The 15,579-nt window shown below is 43.3% G+C and overlaps 1 protein-coding gene across 1 annotated transcript in view; it reads left to right on the top strand.

Moving 5' to 3' along the window:
• LOC124001978 (neuromedin-K receptor-like) overlaps positions 1-15,162 on the top strand; it is a 36,772-nt gene extending 21,610 nt beyond the window's left edge. The window contains exons 4-5 of the mRNA XM_046309168.1: positions 12,980-13,176; positions 14,383-15,162. Of these exons, the coding sequence (XP_046165124.1) occupies positions 12,980-13,176; positions 14,383-14,683 (498 nt within the window). The 3' untranslated portion in view covers positions 14,684-15,162. The remainder of the gene's footprint in view (positions 1-12,979; positions 13,177-14,382) is intronic.
• Positions 15,163-15,579: the final 417 nt, after the last annotated feature.

Raw genomic sequence — 15,579 nt, forward strand, 5'->3', positions numbered from 1 at the left:
TAAGAAGCGTCAGAGCTGCATATTCTTCTGATGCGACTGAATTGATTTAACGGGATACTTAAAAAAAAAATGAGTGGACGTGGAATAAAGCGGTCACCTTTGAGGGTATTCCTGTCCATAGGTTCCTATAGAGATCTGTAGAGCGGGAGGTTTTGTCCTTAACCATCACATCAAGAACTGATTTGTGATAGGTCATAGTTAATGGTGATGTGAATGTGTTCATTCATGAAGTCTAGATATGCATGGAATTCCAAAAGTTCTTACTGGGTGCCTGTATAGATCACGAAAATGTAATCCAAATATCTCAGAATTTCTGAGAATATTGGAGAGAAACGGGTTAGGGTCTGGATTCAGCACCACCTGTTTTTCCAAACATTCTTTAGATATAGGTTAGCATCATTAGGAGCCATATTGCTCCCCATCGCTGTCCCTTTGGTGTGGAGGAAAAAGTGTCCTCTGAAGAGAAAATAGTTGGTTAGTACCAGTTCAGCCAAGTCCACAATACAATTAGTGCTGGGAAGAGCATTAGGGGGACATTCATTGAGGTAGAACTTGAGGGCTTCTAGGCTGTTCTGATGGGGGATGTTAGTATATAGACTGGTAACATCAAAAGTACACAGAATATAATTTTTATAAAATCAATAGAGTCTCTAGTATATGAGGGGAGAGAGAGATCGCCCAGGGTTTCACAAAATGGTCTACAACGGTAGAGATATTCTCTGTCAGAGATCTGTTATTACTCACAATGGGCCTGCCTGGTATAGGTGGTGTCATGCTCTTGTGAATTTTGGATAGAGCGTATATGACAGGTGTGGTTGGACAGTCAACTTTCATAAACTCATATTCTGTCATTGTAATTAGTAGGGCCCTTTGGGGAGTCATTTCCTCAGGGCGAGAGTCAGGTTCATTGTCATTCAGGTTATCAATGTGAAAAACATTAGCACTATTTCCTGTCTGGTTACTAATATCGTTCAATAGATTAACATTGGCATGTGCATTGGAACCCCATTACCAAAAAACTCAGTCAATCTCAAACTGCGGAAAAACCTTTGAAACTGTATCAAAGTCATTGGCCTGTGATGTTGGGACAAAATGGCTGTCTCTGGCCATCCCTCCAGAAATATACCTTATGCTCCTTGTTGTCCACAGTATCACTCTCAAACTTGTGACTGTTGTTGTTTTGGTAATCAATGGCTGTATTGGAGGGGGGTGTGATTTCTCCTCTCCTAGGCCATTAGTACCGACCAGGTGTGCTCTTCCTCTTGGCAAGGCAATTAGCAATCAGTATTAGTACTTAAGTCTTCCCTGTTTTCGCAGCGACGGCTAAAACCGGCGATTTCGTCGCAACACAAAGACTGTTCTGTAGAGTTATTCGAGGTAGGAAAGAGAGGAAGGCTCCACACCACTCCCATATCTTACCTAGTTCTTTTCAGATCTCATTTTTCTCTTTTGTAACTTTTGGCAACTGTGTTTTTTTTATACCTATTCGCTCCTCTCACTGTAAGCTTTACAGATGCTCCCCACACCTTGGCTGCAACCCTTCTAATTTAGTGTACCCTGTGTGCACAACCCATGTGGAATTCCTGGTATCTGCCGATCTGCAGTCAAAAATGCAGTTTCTCAGCCTATGCTGCCCTTCAGTCCCTTGACATTTTGGCCATGACGGAGACATGGATCCCCACAGAGAACACTGCTCCAAATGCTCTTTCTTCATCTACGTTTTCTCATAGTCTGAAAGCGTCTGTTTGTGGTGGCACAAGGCTAATAATTTCTCCTAAGTGGAGGTTTTCTCTTTTCTCCCTCGCTCACCTGACCCTCCTCATTTGAATGGCATGCTGTCACTGTCACTTGTGCAGTCAGGATTAACATTGTGATCATCTATCGCCCATCAAGTGTTCTTTCAGAGTTCAACATTGAGCTTGACACCTTGATGAACTAATTTCCTGGCAATGGCTCACAGCTCTTTGTACTTGGCGACTTCAACCTCCTGACATTTGCCTATGATGAATTTCTTTCTCTTTCTCTTCCTCGTCTCTTCTGACCTCATCCTTTCCCAGTCCCTTCACATTAACAAGGCACATAATACGGTTGACTTCATCTTTACTAGAGGCTGTTCAGCCCTCCCCTCCTGCTCTATGGCTAAGTGACTCATTGCGAGTTTACAGAACAGGGCTGTGGGCAGCTGAGCGAAAATGGAGGAAAACAAAACTTCCGGAGGACCTATCAACTTTTCACTCCCTCCTCTCTACCTTCTCCTCCTCTGTATCCACTGCTAATGCTACTTTCTATCACTCTACATGTCAAGCTTCTGCCTCTAACCCTAGGAAACTATTTACCACCTTCTCCTTCCTCCTTAATCCGACACCCCCTTCTCCTCCCTTTCTGCGGACAACTTTGTCAACCACTTTGAAACGAAGGTTGACGACATCAGTTCTTCATTCACCCAGCCTATTTAGTCCACTGGTCCCACTCACACAGAACTACCCTAAGCCTTGACGTCTTTCTCCCCTCTCTTTCCACATGAAATCCTCCCCATATCCTCTTCTCTAGATCATTGTTGGAGACCTTCTCCCATTCCTCACTTCCCTATCAGCTCATCTTTGACCACTGGCTGCATCCCCCTGGACTTTCAAATAGCCCGATTCACTCCCCTCCTAAAGATACACACTCCACTCCTTTGATGTCAACAACTATAAACCAGTATCCCTTTTTTCTTTCCAAAACAATTGAGCATGCTGTCTCTGACCAACGCTCTTCTTGACTACACCAGCCAGGCTTCAAGATGGGTCACTCAACTGAGACTGCTCTTCTGTGTCACGGAGGCTCTCCACACTGCTAAAGCTGACTCTCTCTCCCTGTTCTCATCCTCCTAGATCTATCCCCTGCCTTCAACACCATAAACCATCAGATCCTCCTCTCCGCACTCTGAGGGCTGGGTGTCTCAGGCTCTGCACACTCTTGAATTGCACCCTACCTGGTGCATCATGTACTCTCACTACTGGTGTCCCCCAGAGCCCGAGTCTAGGCTCTCTCCTTTTCTCTCGAAACTCCAAGTCACTTAGCTCCTTCATATCCTCACACGGTCTCTCCTATCATTGGTATGCAGAAGCCACTCCACTACTTTTCTCCTTCCCCCTTCTGACACCCAGGTGGCTGATTTTTTTTTAAATTTTTTTTTTAGAACATTTAGAAAATCAGACCCTTTTAATCAGTACTTTGTTGAAGCACCTTTGGCAGCGATTACAGTCTTGAGTTTTCTTGGGTATGACACTACAAGCTTGGTTTCATCAGACCATAGATTCTTGTTTCTCATGGTCAGAGAGTCCTTTAGGTGCATTTTGGCAAACTCCAAGCGGGCTGTCATGTGCCTTCTACTGAGGAGTGGCTTCCGTCTGGCCACTCTACCATAAAGGCCTGACTGGTGGAGTGCTGCAGAGATGGTTGTGCTTCTGGAAGGTTCTCCCATCTCCACAGAGGAACCCTGGAGCTCTGTCAGAGTGACCATCAGGTTCTTGGTCACCTCATTGATCAAGGCCCTTCTCCCCCGATTGCTCCTTTTTGCCAGGCAGCCAGCTCTATTGAATAGTCCTGGTGGTTCCAAACTTCTTCCATTTTAGGAATGATGGAGGTCACTGTGTTCTTGGGGACCTTCAATATTGCAGACATTTTTTGGCAACCTTCCCCAGATCTGTGCCTCGACACAATCCTATCTCAGTGCTCTACGGACAATTCCTTTACCTCGTAGCTTGGTTTTTGCTCTGACATGCACTGTGAGCTCTGGGACCTTATATAGACAGGTGTGAACCTTTCCAAATTATGTCCAATCAATTGAATGTACCACAGGTGGACTCCAATCAAGCAAGTTGTAGAAACATCTCAAGGATGATCAATGGAAGCAGAATGCTCAATTTCGAGTCTCATAGCCAAGGGTCTGAATACGGTATTTGTTTTATTTTTAAATCAGTTTATTTTTAATCAACCTGTTTTTGCTTTATCATTATAGGGTATTGTGTGTAGATGGAAGACTTTTTTAAATGTAATCCATTTTAGAATAAGGCTGTAACGTAACAAAATGTGGAAAAAGTCAGGGAGTCTGAAAGCGTTCCGAATGCACTGTATCCACTTGGATGTCGGCCCACCACCTCAAGCTCAACCTCGACAAGAAGGATCTGCTCTTCTTCCTGGGGAAGACCTGTCCGCTCCAAGACTTCTCCATCACGGTTGACAACTCCCCCGTCCTAATCCACGTGCTTGTCATCTCTAGTCTGGACAACTGCAACTCTCTGTTGTCTGGGCTCCCCACTTGTGCCATCAAACACCTGCAACTTATCCAGAACACTGCAGCCCGCCTGGTGTTCAACCTTCCCAAATTCTCCTATGTCACCCCACTCCTCAGCACGCTCCATTGGCTTCCAGTCGAAGCTCGCATCCACTACAAGACCATTGTACTTGCCTATGAAGCAGTAAGAGGAACTGCCCCTCCGTACCTTCAGGCTATGCTCAAACCCTACACCCCAACCCGAGCACTCCATTCTGCCACCCCTGGTCGCTTGGTCCTCTCACCCCAACGGGAGGGCAGCTCAGTCCAGTCCAAGCTCTTCTGTCCTGGCACCCCAGTGGGGGAACCAGCTTCCACCTGAAGCTAGGACAGCAGAGTCCCTGTCCATCATCCGAAAACATCTGAAACCCTACCTCTTCAAATAGTATCTTAAATAATCCCACAGCACCCCCCCTTCACAACATCTGAACCCCTGATCCACATACCCCATGTAAATGTAAAGTATTGCAGCTTAATATTCAGCACATTTACTTCAGCTGTGCTGAAGCTATGAATCAAGCTCCAACACTACTTTTTATTGAACTAGAACATCTAAACCAGTGTGGCTGCATTGCAACCAACAGGCACTGTGATAAGAAATACCGCTGGCCCTGTGTTTCTTAAAATGCTAATAACAGGAGATTATATGCACCTGCGTGTTAAAGCAAACTTGCTTGCTTAACAACAAGAGATCAACTTTTTTGCTGGTTTATTTTTGTGGGTTTTTGGTAGCAAGCAAGTTTGCTTTAACACGCAAGTGATTATGATACCAGATAGCTGCATCTACGTTCTCTACTCCCGCCCCCAATGAAATGTTGACCTATCAGGCTCATCGGAAACTGTAAGGCTGCTGAATGTAACAATTTATTGGAGTATTTCATTTTTAAAGTAGGCCTACATTTCATTCAACCTTTTCACCTTAAATGGCAAACGAATATAATATATGCCATTTGAACTTAATTAGCCTACATTTATTTGATAATGTATAGGCTGTATAACTCAATCACGGTTAAAATGATCAGGTCGGAAGTGTGTCAGGAAGCATTGAATAGCTATAAAAGCCATAATTCCCTGACATTCATCATTATTATCTCCATTCAACTGAAATGATGTCGGAGGAGGCTCTCATTTCCTTTTGTTGCTTGAACCTCCGCTGTGCAGACCAGGCCTGGTACTCCAGGTTATATTTGGTCCCTGTCTGGTGGCATGCACACAAAATCTAGGAAAAATGACATTAGGCTTTGGAGAAATGCCTCGTAATGACACCTGTGAAACCAGTACCCCATCTGGGTATAGAGTGGAGTCGCTCGAAGCATCATCGATTGTGTCTGGCAGCGAAGCAGAATTGGAAAGAGGTTGGATGCATGTTGCTGTTGACTTGTGATTGGTGGATAGATGGATTACCTGGGTAGACCTGGATTTTTGCCTTTTTTTAAAAATCCAATAAGACTGTTTGTTAATCCCCATGGTACACTAACGTGTGATACACTGGCTCCTTCTAAACTGTGCAGATAAGAGGGCAGGAGCAGCAGGGGTAATCCTCCTAGTCTTGACTGTTGCTGCATTCCAAATGGCACCCTATTCCCTATATAATGTGCCAAGCGAAAGTCTAACTTTGCACAACATATATCTAGGGTTGCAAAGGGTCGGAAACCGTCCGGTAAATTTCTGGAATTTTTCCAGAATATTTCAATGGGAAGTTAAGCCTGGGAATTTGGGGAATTTTTCTTAAATTCATCAAAAAAAGTTAGCTTATAACAGTGAACATTTTTTGTGGGATACACATGGCAACTCTAGGTCTTGTGGAATATTTTGGTTAAACTGTCCCCAATTCTATGGAATTGCAACCCTCTGCATGCACAGTTCAGTCTTCCATCACATGTGCAGTGCACTCTTCCATCACATGTACAGCTGATTCTCAAGATCTTGCACACTAATGAGATGCTATTGAGCCCACACTACTACACTGTCTGAGCCAAGGACTACATGCTTTATAGTAGCCTACAGCAAAGTGTGTTTAAATAATTTCTAACTTGTTAATGATTTCTACTAGTTAGTTTTTTCTACCATGTGGGTTTTAGCTTGCTTGAGCCTGCTAATTGAGTGTTAATTCACCCGTTTCCATACATGTTTGATTTTATCTTACAAATTAGTTGTTTAATCTAACTGCTTAACTACTTATCTGTACATGGAATTGTTTGTTTTTCCCCCCTTTTTCCCCACTGGTTCACCTCTGATGCTCGCAGGCAATGTGTATTGTAAGAGATTTCTGAATGTTCTTCGCCCAGCATATACCCCTTCAACCAGACATGCTTGAACTACTAATTTGCTGGATACAGTGTTCAAGTGAAGGTCAAGCAAATCATAGAGAAAGCAGACTGTATTGCAATCATCTCAGATGGTTGGTCGAATGTTCGTGGGCAAGGAATAATGAACAATATCATCTCCACCCCTCAACCAGTATTCTACAATAGCACAGACACAAGGGACAACAGACACACCGGTCTCTACATTGCAGATGAACTGAAGGCAGTCATTAATGACCTTGACCACAGAAGGTATTTGCACTGGTGACAGACAATGCTGCGAACATGAAGGCTGCTTGGTCTAAAGTGGAGGAGTCCTACCCTCACATCACACCAATTTGCTGTGCTGCTCATGCATTGAATCTGCTCCTCAAGGACATCATGGCACTGAAAACAATTGATGCATTCTACAAGAGAGCCAAGGAAATGGTTGGATATGTGAAAGGTCATCAAGTTATAGCAGCAATCTATCTCACCAAGCAAAGTGAGAAGAATAAGAGCACCACATTGAAGCTGCCCGGCAATACCCGTTGGGGTGGTGTTGTCATCGTGTTTGACAGGCTCCTGGAGGAGCCTGTCAAACATTTCTCCAATAAATGGCCAAATCACAGCCTGCCGATATGGACAGCCCCATCAAGAGGATCCTTCTGGATGATGTATTTTGGGAGAGGAGTAAGCAGTCTGAAACTCCTGAATCCTATAGCAATAGCCATTGCACAGATTGAGGGGGACAATGCTATCCTGTCTGATGTTCAGACTCTGCAGATGGAAGAGAAGAAATCCGTACTGCCCACTTCACTGTTGCTCCAAGCAGAGGAATCTGCAGTTCTGAAATGCATCAAAAAGCGTGGAGACTTCTGCCTGAAGCCCATACACGCCGCAGTGTACATTGGACCCAAGTATACTGGCAAGAGCATCCTGTATGGTGCAGAGATCAACAAGGCCTATGGTGTCATCACTACCGTGTCTTGCCACCTTGGCCTGGATGAGGGCAAGGTTCTTGGCAGTCTCGCAAAGTACTATTTCAAGTAAGGGCTTTGGGATGGAGATGCAATAACTTTAAAAAAACATTTGGAAGGATTTAATAATTTGCAATGATGTCCACTTATGATAAAGTAAAAGGTTTAGGTTTCTATCTACATATATGTTAAATATATCCAATGCAAAAAAAAGCATCTATATTTAAATGGTATTAATATTAATTTACACATTTGTGTTAATTCCCATATATTCCCACGGACAGTTTCCATCTCTGAATATTCCCCAAAATGTGCAACCCTACTTATATCGATTGTTTTGTTAACACTGCTCAGTATATGTGGTTGGGAATCATAATTGACTTGACTAGTTAAATAAAGGTTGAATAAAAAAAAAATGGACAGCAATAGTCTAGCCTTGTCTCAGATTTTCGGGCAGATTTAAGTCAGGTTTGAGGCTGGATCATTTAGGAACACTCAACACCTCTTAGTAAGCCATTCTGGTGTGTTTTTGGCATTAAAATGTAAGTAATTGTTCCACTGAAAAATACAACTGCTCCAGGATGAAGTCTGAGGCAGGGATTCCTCTAACTGTTTCCCTGGGCTTTGCTCCTTTCATTTGTCTTTTGATCCTGAAACTCACTTTGCCGGTGATAAGCATACCCATCGAATGATGCTTCCACCACAAAACTTTAAAATGCTCTTTCTGCGTCTCTCTTTCTCTCTCGCTATTTCTCTCTCATTGTCAGTTGCTCTACATACTCCGGTTTTCCCTTAGTCTAACCAAGACCATTCAGCTCGCTTACTGAATAATTCAATGACCATTATACAAATGTAAATGATCATTAACATTCAGTATTTATAGCACAAGGTTTCTCCCCCTGTGTTAGTTTAAATCGACATAATTGTATTTTTCCCCCCGTTCGCTTTAAAAAAAAATCTGCTTCCAAGTGGTTGTTGTGAAATATGAGGTCTTGAGGGCATAATATTGACAATAATAGGAATATTTTTTTTTAAAAGGATTAACACTTTTATTTTGTGTAGCTTCTGGGTGTATAAATATGTATTCATATACTCTCTGGTTATTTGAGTAGACTGTATATTCAAATCAGTAGGTGTTCTGTAGGACTGAATTCAAAGGATTTGTAGCTTCTTTGTGTTGAGCCAGGGTGAATTAAATATTCAGTATTTGTTTTGTGCTTTTGAAGGATTTCATGTCCTCACCAGAACTTGTCTTGGAAATGAATGGATCCCACATTAAAAACAGTACATTTCTTTGACATACAGTATGTTTTTCTAAACTATGCTTTTTTTTGCCACATTCATAAATCTCTGTCACAACGTCACTCGAAGAGCAGAAAGTACTGTACTGTACAGTCTTTTACATCAGTTGCATATATGTTTTTGAAAGAGCATTTTTCGCAACAGTTTTTTTTTTCTTTGAACAAAATGAGCCTTTAAAACCAAAAAGACAAAATCGGGTCAATTGCTATTGAAGGCCTCAGGGAATGAGTTGGCCATTTATTTTCTTAATTGCATTTAGAGGTTATTATCTAAGTTCTTATATGCAAAGGAAATAACATGAAAATGGACTGCACTGACCATTCCTTCCTTAAGAGTTTTTTAAACTCTACATAACAGATGGCCTGGAAAGTGCTCATCTCAACAGAGACTCCTTTTGAGGTTTAAAAACACCCTTTAACTTACCCAGCTTACAGTCATGAGGTTGGTGTTTGTTTTTACCTCGCAATCAGTGGGCCCTAAAACCAAGGTCTTTTTTTTGTCAGCGAATTGCATTGAAAACGGACCATTAAACACTATTTCCGAACATTTTCATCTGAGTTCCGGAGGCAGCAATAGGCCATTAGAAGAAACCCACTGGGCACGTACTGGTTGAATCATAGTTGGAGTGCCATGAGATGGGCGGTGGTTGGGACTACTTCGTTGGTTCCCTTGAACAAGGCTCAAGCTCAAACAAGTGCACCTGAAATGCTATATTTGAAAGTAAACGAATACTATTTCAACCCAGGTCTAGCAGAGAGAAAAACCAAAACCACCAGGTCGTCAAAACCCTGTATGGGGGAGTGTGTGTGTGTGCGCGTGCTTGCAAGGGGTCATGGGTAACCGAGTCACCACCAACACTAATGATTGCTGACAGCAGGCGGTTGCTTCAGATTGCGTAAATGGAGAGTGCAAAAATGAGGCATAATCAACCCACCTCATCACCTACCTAATCAGACAGTTACTCTTTCTGCGGCACCCATCGCTCTTTCCCTGCCACCCTACGGCGAGTGGCACTTATGAGTAAATATGTCCCACTCTTCTCCCTTTGAATGAATGCATACCTGATCCATTCTTGATAGCTCCGTATTTATCCTCACTTGTTTTGAGTCTCTAGCTCCCCTGCTCTTCAATGTGTGTGCTCGAGTGTTGCGCGAGATGCCACTTCATTTGCTTTTTACTAGGATATTCATTGCGATGAATGATGGTTCATTCAGCTGGTTCTGGGTTACACTGTACTTTCCATTTAGTTTTGAGCTGCTGTGTGTGTGTGTGTGTCCGCGTGCGTGCACATTAGTATGCATTCTTACATGTTTGTGAGTGTGCGCTCCATGTGTTTGTTGCTGTGACTGTGTCCTGTATTTTTTACCCAGTGGTTGATACATCCCCTAGCTCTTTATCTTCATAGCGTACATATTATTAACAGGGAACCAAACCCACTTAACATAGACAGAATCCATATTGCTCCCGCCAACCAGCCCAGCAGTAGTGTTACTAACACATTCTGTGACCTCTCTAGTTTTCTCCCACGCCACAGGCTTTTGTTTTGTTGAGCTGTCCGCTCGTTTTAGCCACAAGTGTCCTCTGACAAGGAGAAAGGACATTTACTTGCTAGAGAACAACCATCCTCCATTTTTATCTCCACTTACTGACATGGAAAAGGAGAAAATAGACTCAATTATCTATATTTCCTGATATTTAAGTGTAAACACTTCTTTAAGGTGTGTGTTGCTGTTATTTGCTAGGAGTAACATTTCTTTCAGATTACAAAAACCGATTGTCCTGGAAAAATCTGATGTGATTATTTTCCTGTGGTTGAAAATGGCTGTTGTCCGCTTATCTTACTAACACTTAAAAACCCTGACTTATCAACTGTCTCATTTGCTGTCCTCAACTGGTCAGAAGTAGTGCACTTTAAAGGGAATAGGGTGCCGTTTGGGACACCACATTTGTCTGTGACATGTTGACTACATGACCGTTGTTTCTATTGGTTATTATAAGACATGACCACATGTAGCCACGGGCAGAGACTGGCATTTTACTAGGTATGCTAGTATTGCTTCCTTATCCTTCCAAGAAACACTGAAAACAACACATGTAATGTACTGTCATTAGGTACAATACCATTGATATGCCAGCCAGACCTGGGTTTGAATAGTATTTGTTTTCACTGAAATACTTTGAGAGTTTAGTTTGGCGTTGCCGGGAGTGCCAGGTTGGGTAGAGTTTGCATTGGTTCCAATGGCTCCATCAAGCCACACAAGCTCAATCAAGGACAGAAAGAAAACAAGTACTATTTAACGTCATGGACATGAGAAATATAAGATTATCTTGCCTTGTTTCAATTATTGTGCAGGCATCCGTGAACTTTTGTCACTCCATATTGGCTGCCAGAAATAGAGATGAGGAACATTTGTATTGTATTTTAGTTCTCTCCGGGTGGTTTTCCTTCATTTTTTGCTCTCTGCCTGTCTGGGCTCAGTCGTGTGGCGCACTCTGAACTTTGCTTTTCTGAAAAGTCCTTCTGTTGAAGACGGCCAACTCTTTTCCCATGCTCGTCCAAAGACAGACAGACAGACCACACCTGTCACTGTGTACGCTAACTGTATCCACAATGCTACAGGACGTGGGAAGATTGCTTTATTCAGGAAATCTACCTATCTTTCAATATTCAACCGTTTTCAGTATTATTTTTAATTTGACAGTGACATTGCTGCTTTTGTACCGTACACTTACTGATCCAGTCTTTCGGTGTAGATTTTCCTTGATGCTCATCAGTTTTTGAACAAGTCCATTCAACCTTGAGCATGACCATATTTTACGTTTGCGATAACAACTCCTACCACCATCTAACAACCACACCATTGTGCAGTCTACCTACACAAAGCTAAGGGCTTTGTCCAAAATTGCTACCTATTTTAACCTAACCCATAGGGTTCTGGTCAAAAGTAGCGCACTGTATAGGGAATATGGTGCCATTTGGGACAAATCCAAGCTCGCTCTTCAGAAGAGAAGCCATGTCCTGGGGATTCAAAGGGGGGGCTAAGATCTTTCCTGCCAGTCTCTCGGTAGGCTGAATGGTCAGCCTCCGTTTCTTTAATCTTCGAGGCCACAGGTCCTTTTTGAGGAGAAGAGAGATGTGCAGTGATAGCAGTCTTTCCGCAGTGGACACAAACGCATGCGCGGTGCACGCACACTCGCCTTAAGGGGCTCTGTTATTATCTCCTGCCTGTCGGATCTGACGCCCACCTGGAGAAAAGATCACCCCTTAGTGTGAAGAGTATCGACCCTGAGAAATGTCTTCAGTCTCTGAAATACTTCTGGGATTGTGGTGCAGACTACAGAATACCACCAACTGGTGATAGGAAACTGAAAGCTGGAGTTCACTTCTTCCCATTTCAACCGTGTTTTTGTCACCATTTTCTCCCTGAAGAAAATGATGGTTTAAAAAGGCCAGTGAACTGGGGTGTTTTCTTTTTTTTAAGCAAGATATCTAACCACCACTTTATTTATATATCTATATCTACAGTAACATACATTTAGTTTTGAAAAGTGCAAAGAGCAGACACACAGACTCTGATGCACTTCTTCCCTAACCCTGGCCTATTATCTTTGATCATTGTAGCCTGTAAGTTTACTCATATACACTCCAGCTAGTCAGAGCTCCTACCTGGCTCATTAATGCACACACACACACACACACACACACACACACACACACACACACACACACACACACACACACACACACACACACACACACACACACACACACACACACACACACACACACACACACACACACACACACACACACACACACACACACACTGGAAGAAGGAAACCGCAGGCTAAAGCTTCATTTCCCTTCTCCAAATGAAAGAGAGACAGCTTTCTCTCTGCTCTCCACAGAATAATAACCGCAGAGTGCACTTTACAGGCTAATTAGCTTAATTTGTCTGGCTGATTGAGTGGCAGGAGAATGTGTCTGTTTATCAGCAGACGCCATACAGTGTCCAGACAGCTCGCCTCACGGGGTTGAACGAGAATTGAACTAATGTTACCTCACACCTCGCATCTCCCTCCCTCACCTCCAGGTGGTGAAGATGATGATCATCGTGGTGGTGACCTTCGCCCTCTGCTGGCTGCCGTACCACGTCTACTTCATCGCGACGGGCCTCAACAAGGCTCTGATGAGGTGGAAGTCCATCCAGCAGGTCTACCTGTCAGTGCTGTGGCTGGCCATGAGCTCCACCATGTACAACCCCATCATCTACTGCTGCCTCAACAGCAGGTAAGGAGAATACACACGTGCACACAGGCTGGCAAGCAGAAATGGGAACAGGCAGAGGTACATACACATACGCACACACACACACACCCACGTAGCTATATTTTCATGGTCGACGGTTAGAAAGGGCATGGAAATTATATGTATGCTTTTGGCCTGCCTCTGTGTAGGTTCATAACAATCCTTGAAAAACAACTAAGGTGCATTAGGAGGTCGAAGCTTTGAACATCCGGTAATCCTCCAAACACTGGACGAGAGACATGTGCTTCAACAAAGGTCCAGGGCATGGCAATCTTGATTTTTTTGATTTTTTTGTGATTTTCATGCACTCTTGAAAATGCAACAAAAAAAAAACGAACCAATTTTAGGACTGAGGATTGAAAGTAAAGCTACTTCGAGGACATCGTTAAGAAATGCTGACGAGACCTGGAAATCAAAGCATGGTTTAAATTGGTTACCATTGTATGCTTTTTGTCAATTAATCCTAATGCCATGAAAAGAGCATGGCAATTGTATATCCATCGAGACAAGCTCTGTGCCTTAGTCTTTCCTTTGCCCGGCCTCAGAAATCTCATGACCAAATTAAATACAGAGCAAGAACTGCCTTGAAGGAGCTTCGGTGCTCTGAATCCAGAGTCTGAGTGTTGATGAATGCTAACTTGTGAATGAAGCTCCCCAGTGCACTTAGGTACACGCAGGCAATTATCTAAACCACATATAGCACTCTTACCATCAACACAATCAGGCTATTCATGAAGGATGTGCTTTGCCCCCTTCATGATGTGTGTGTATATATAAAAACAACATTTCAATATTTTTTGGCTATTATTAAGTAAAGCCTTGTCTGAGACAAAATGGTCAATATGGCAGGAGCCTGTTTCGGTAGAGGTGAAGCAGCTTGTGTGCTTTCGGTTGATGATTTATGTCATTATACAACTCTCTCTTAAACCTCCCTGCACTGTATACATTGGTATGTAATTTGTTTACTCCTGCCATATGAAAACCTGGATTGTGTTCAGTAGGTGGAAAATGTTTTGGAAACATGGTGGCACGTGTACTGTGCTGCTTTAACTCTTCCAATAGGAACACAGATTTTCCTTTTCTGTTGAAAAACATTTCATAACAGCGTTCCCATGAACACTACCCAGTTTGTAAAATCACATGTCATTCACACCCCTGCCCCCCTCTCTATTCCCCCCTCCCCTCCAGGTTCCGGGCTGGCTTCAAGCAGGTGTTCCGCTGGTGCCCCTTTGTCCAGGTGTCCAGCTATGACGAGCTGGAGCTGAGGGCCACACGCCTCCACCCGGCCCGCCAGAGCAGCATGTACACCTTGTCTCGCATGGATACCGCCGTGGTAGTGGTGTATGACCCTGTAGACAGAACAAACAACCAGAACCAGGCCAGGAAGAAGAGCTACGTCAACCCCAGAGTGGAAAACGGGCTTGGTTGCAATAGGAACGGGGCCAAGGCAGGCTGCGCCCCCAATGCTGAGGCTGAGGACTTCTCCTAAAGGAGGGCATACGAGAAAGCAGACAAACACACTGGCATGTGTTCACACACACAGGCATGTAAAGAGTGGTAACTTATACTGTGTACAGTACATGCAAAAACAGGTAGACATTGCAAACATGCATACAAGACATGCTGTCCCTGTCAATACACACACATGCAAACACACACTTTTCAAAGAGTTCAGAAAACACATGTTAGATGAGAAGCAGGAATTAATTGTCAAATATAACCATCAGATAACATATTGTTGTACGGTCTGTAATACTGAGTGTACTGTATATAAAAACATGCATATGAAAAAAATATACATAAAATGCCTGGCCAAGTAACATCCTGAATGTAAAGGCTACTGAGTGTTCAAAACATTATGAACACCTGCTCTTTCCATGACATAGACTGACCAGGTGAACCCAGTTGAAAGCTATGATCTCATATTAAATCCACTTCAATCAGTGTAGATGAAGGGTAGGAGACCGGTTAAAGGAGGATGTTTAAGCCTTGAGCCAATTGATACATGGATTGTGTGTGTGTGCCATTCCGAGGGTGAATGGGCAAGAGAAAAGATTTAAGTGCCTTTGAACGGGGTATGATTGTTACTATCAGGCGCACTGGTTTGTGTCAAGAACTGCAACGCTGCTGGGTTTTTCATGCTCAACGTTTTCTGTGTGTATCAAGAACGGTCCACCACCTAAAGGACATCCAGCTAACTTGAAGCATTGGAGACTACATGGGCCAGCATCCCTGTATAAAGCGTTCGACACCTATTGTCTGAAGGTGTCGAACGCATTGTACAGGGAAGTTAGGAAGGTGTTCTGGATGTTTTGTACACTCAGCTCCAAATGTATTGGGACCGTGACAATTTTGTTGTTTTTGGCTATGTACACCAGCACTTTG

This window comes from Oncorhynchus gorbuscha, linkage group LG17 (assembly GCF_021184085.1).
Source record: "Oncorhynchus gorbuscha isolate QuinsamMale2020 ecotype Even-year linkage group LG17, OgorEven_v1.0, whole genome shotgun sequence".
Classification (NCBI taxonomy): domain Eukaryota; kingdom Metazoa; phylum Chordata; class Actinopteri; order Salmoniformes; family Salmonidae; genus Oncorhynchus; species Oncorhynchus gorbuscha.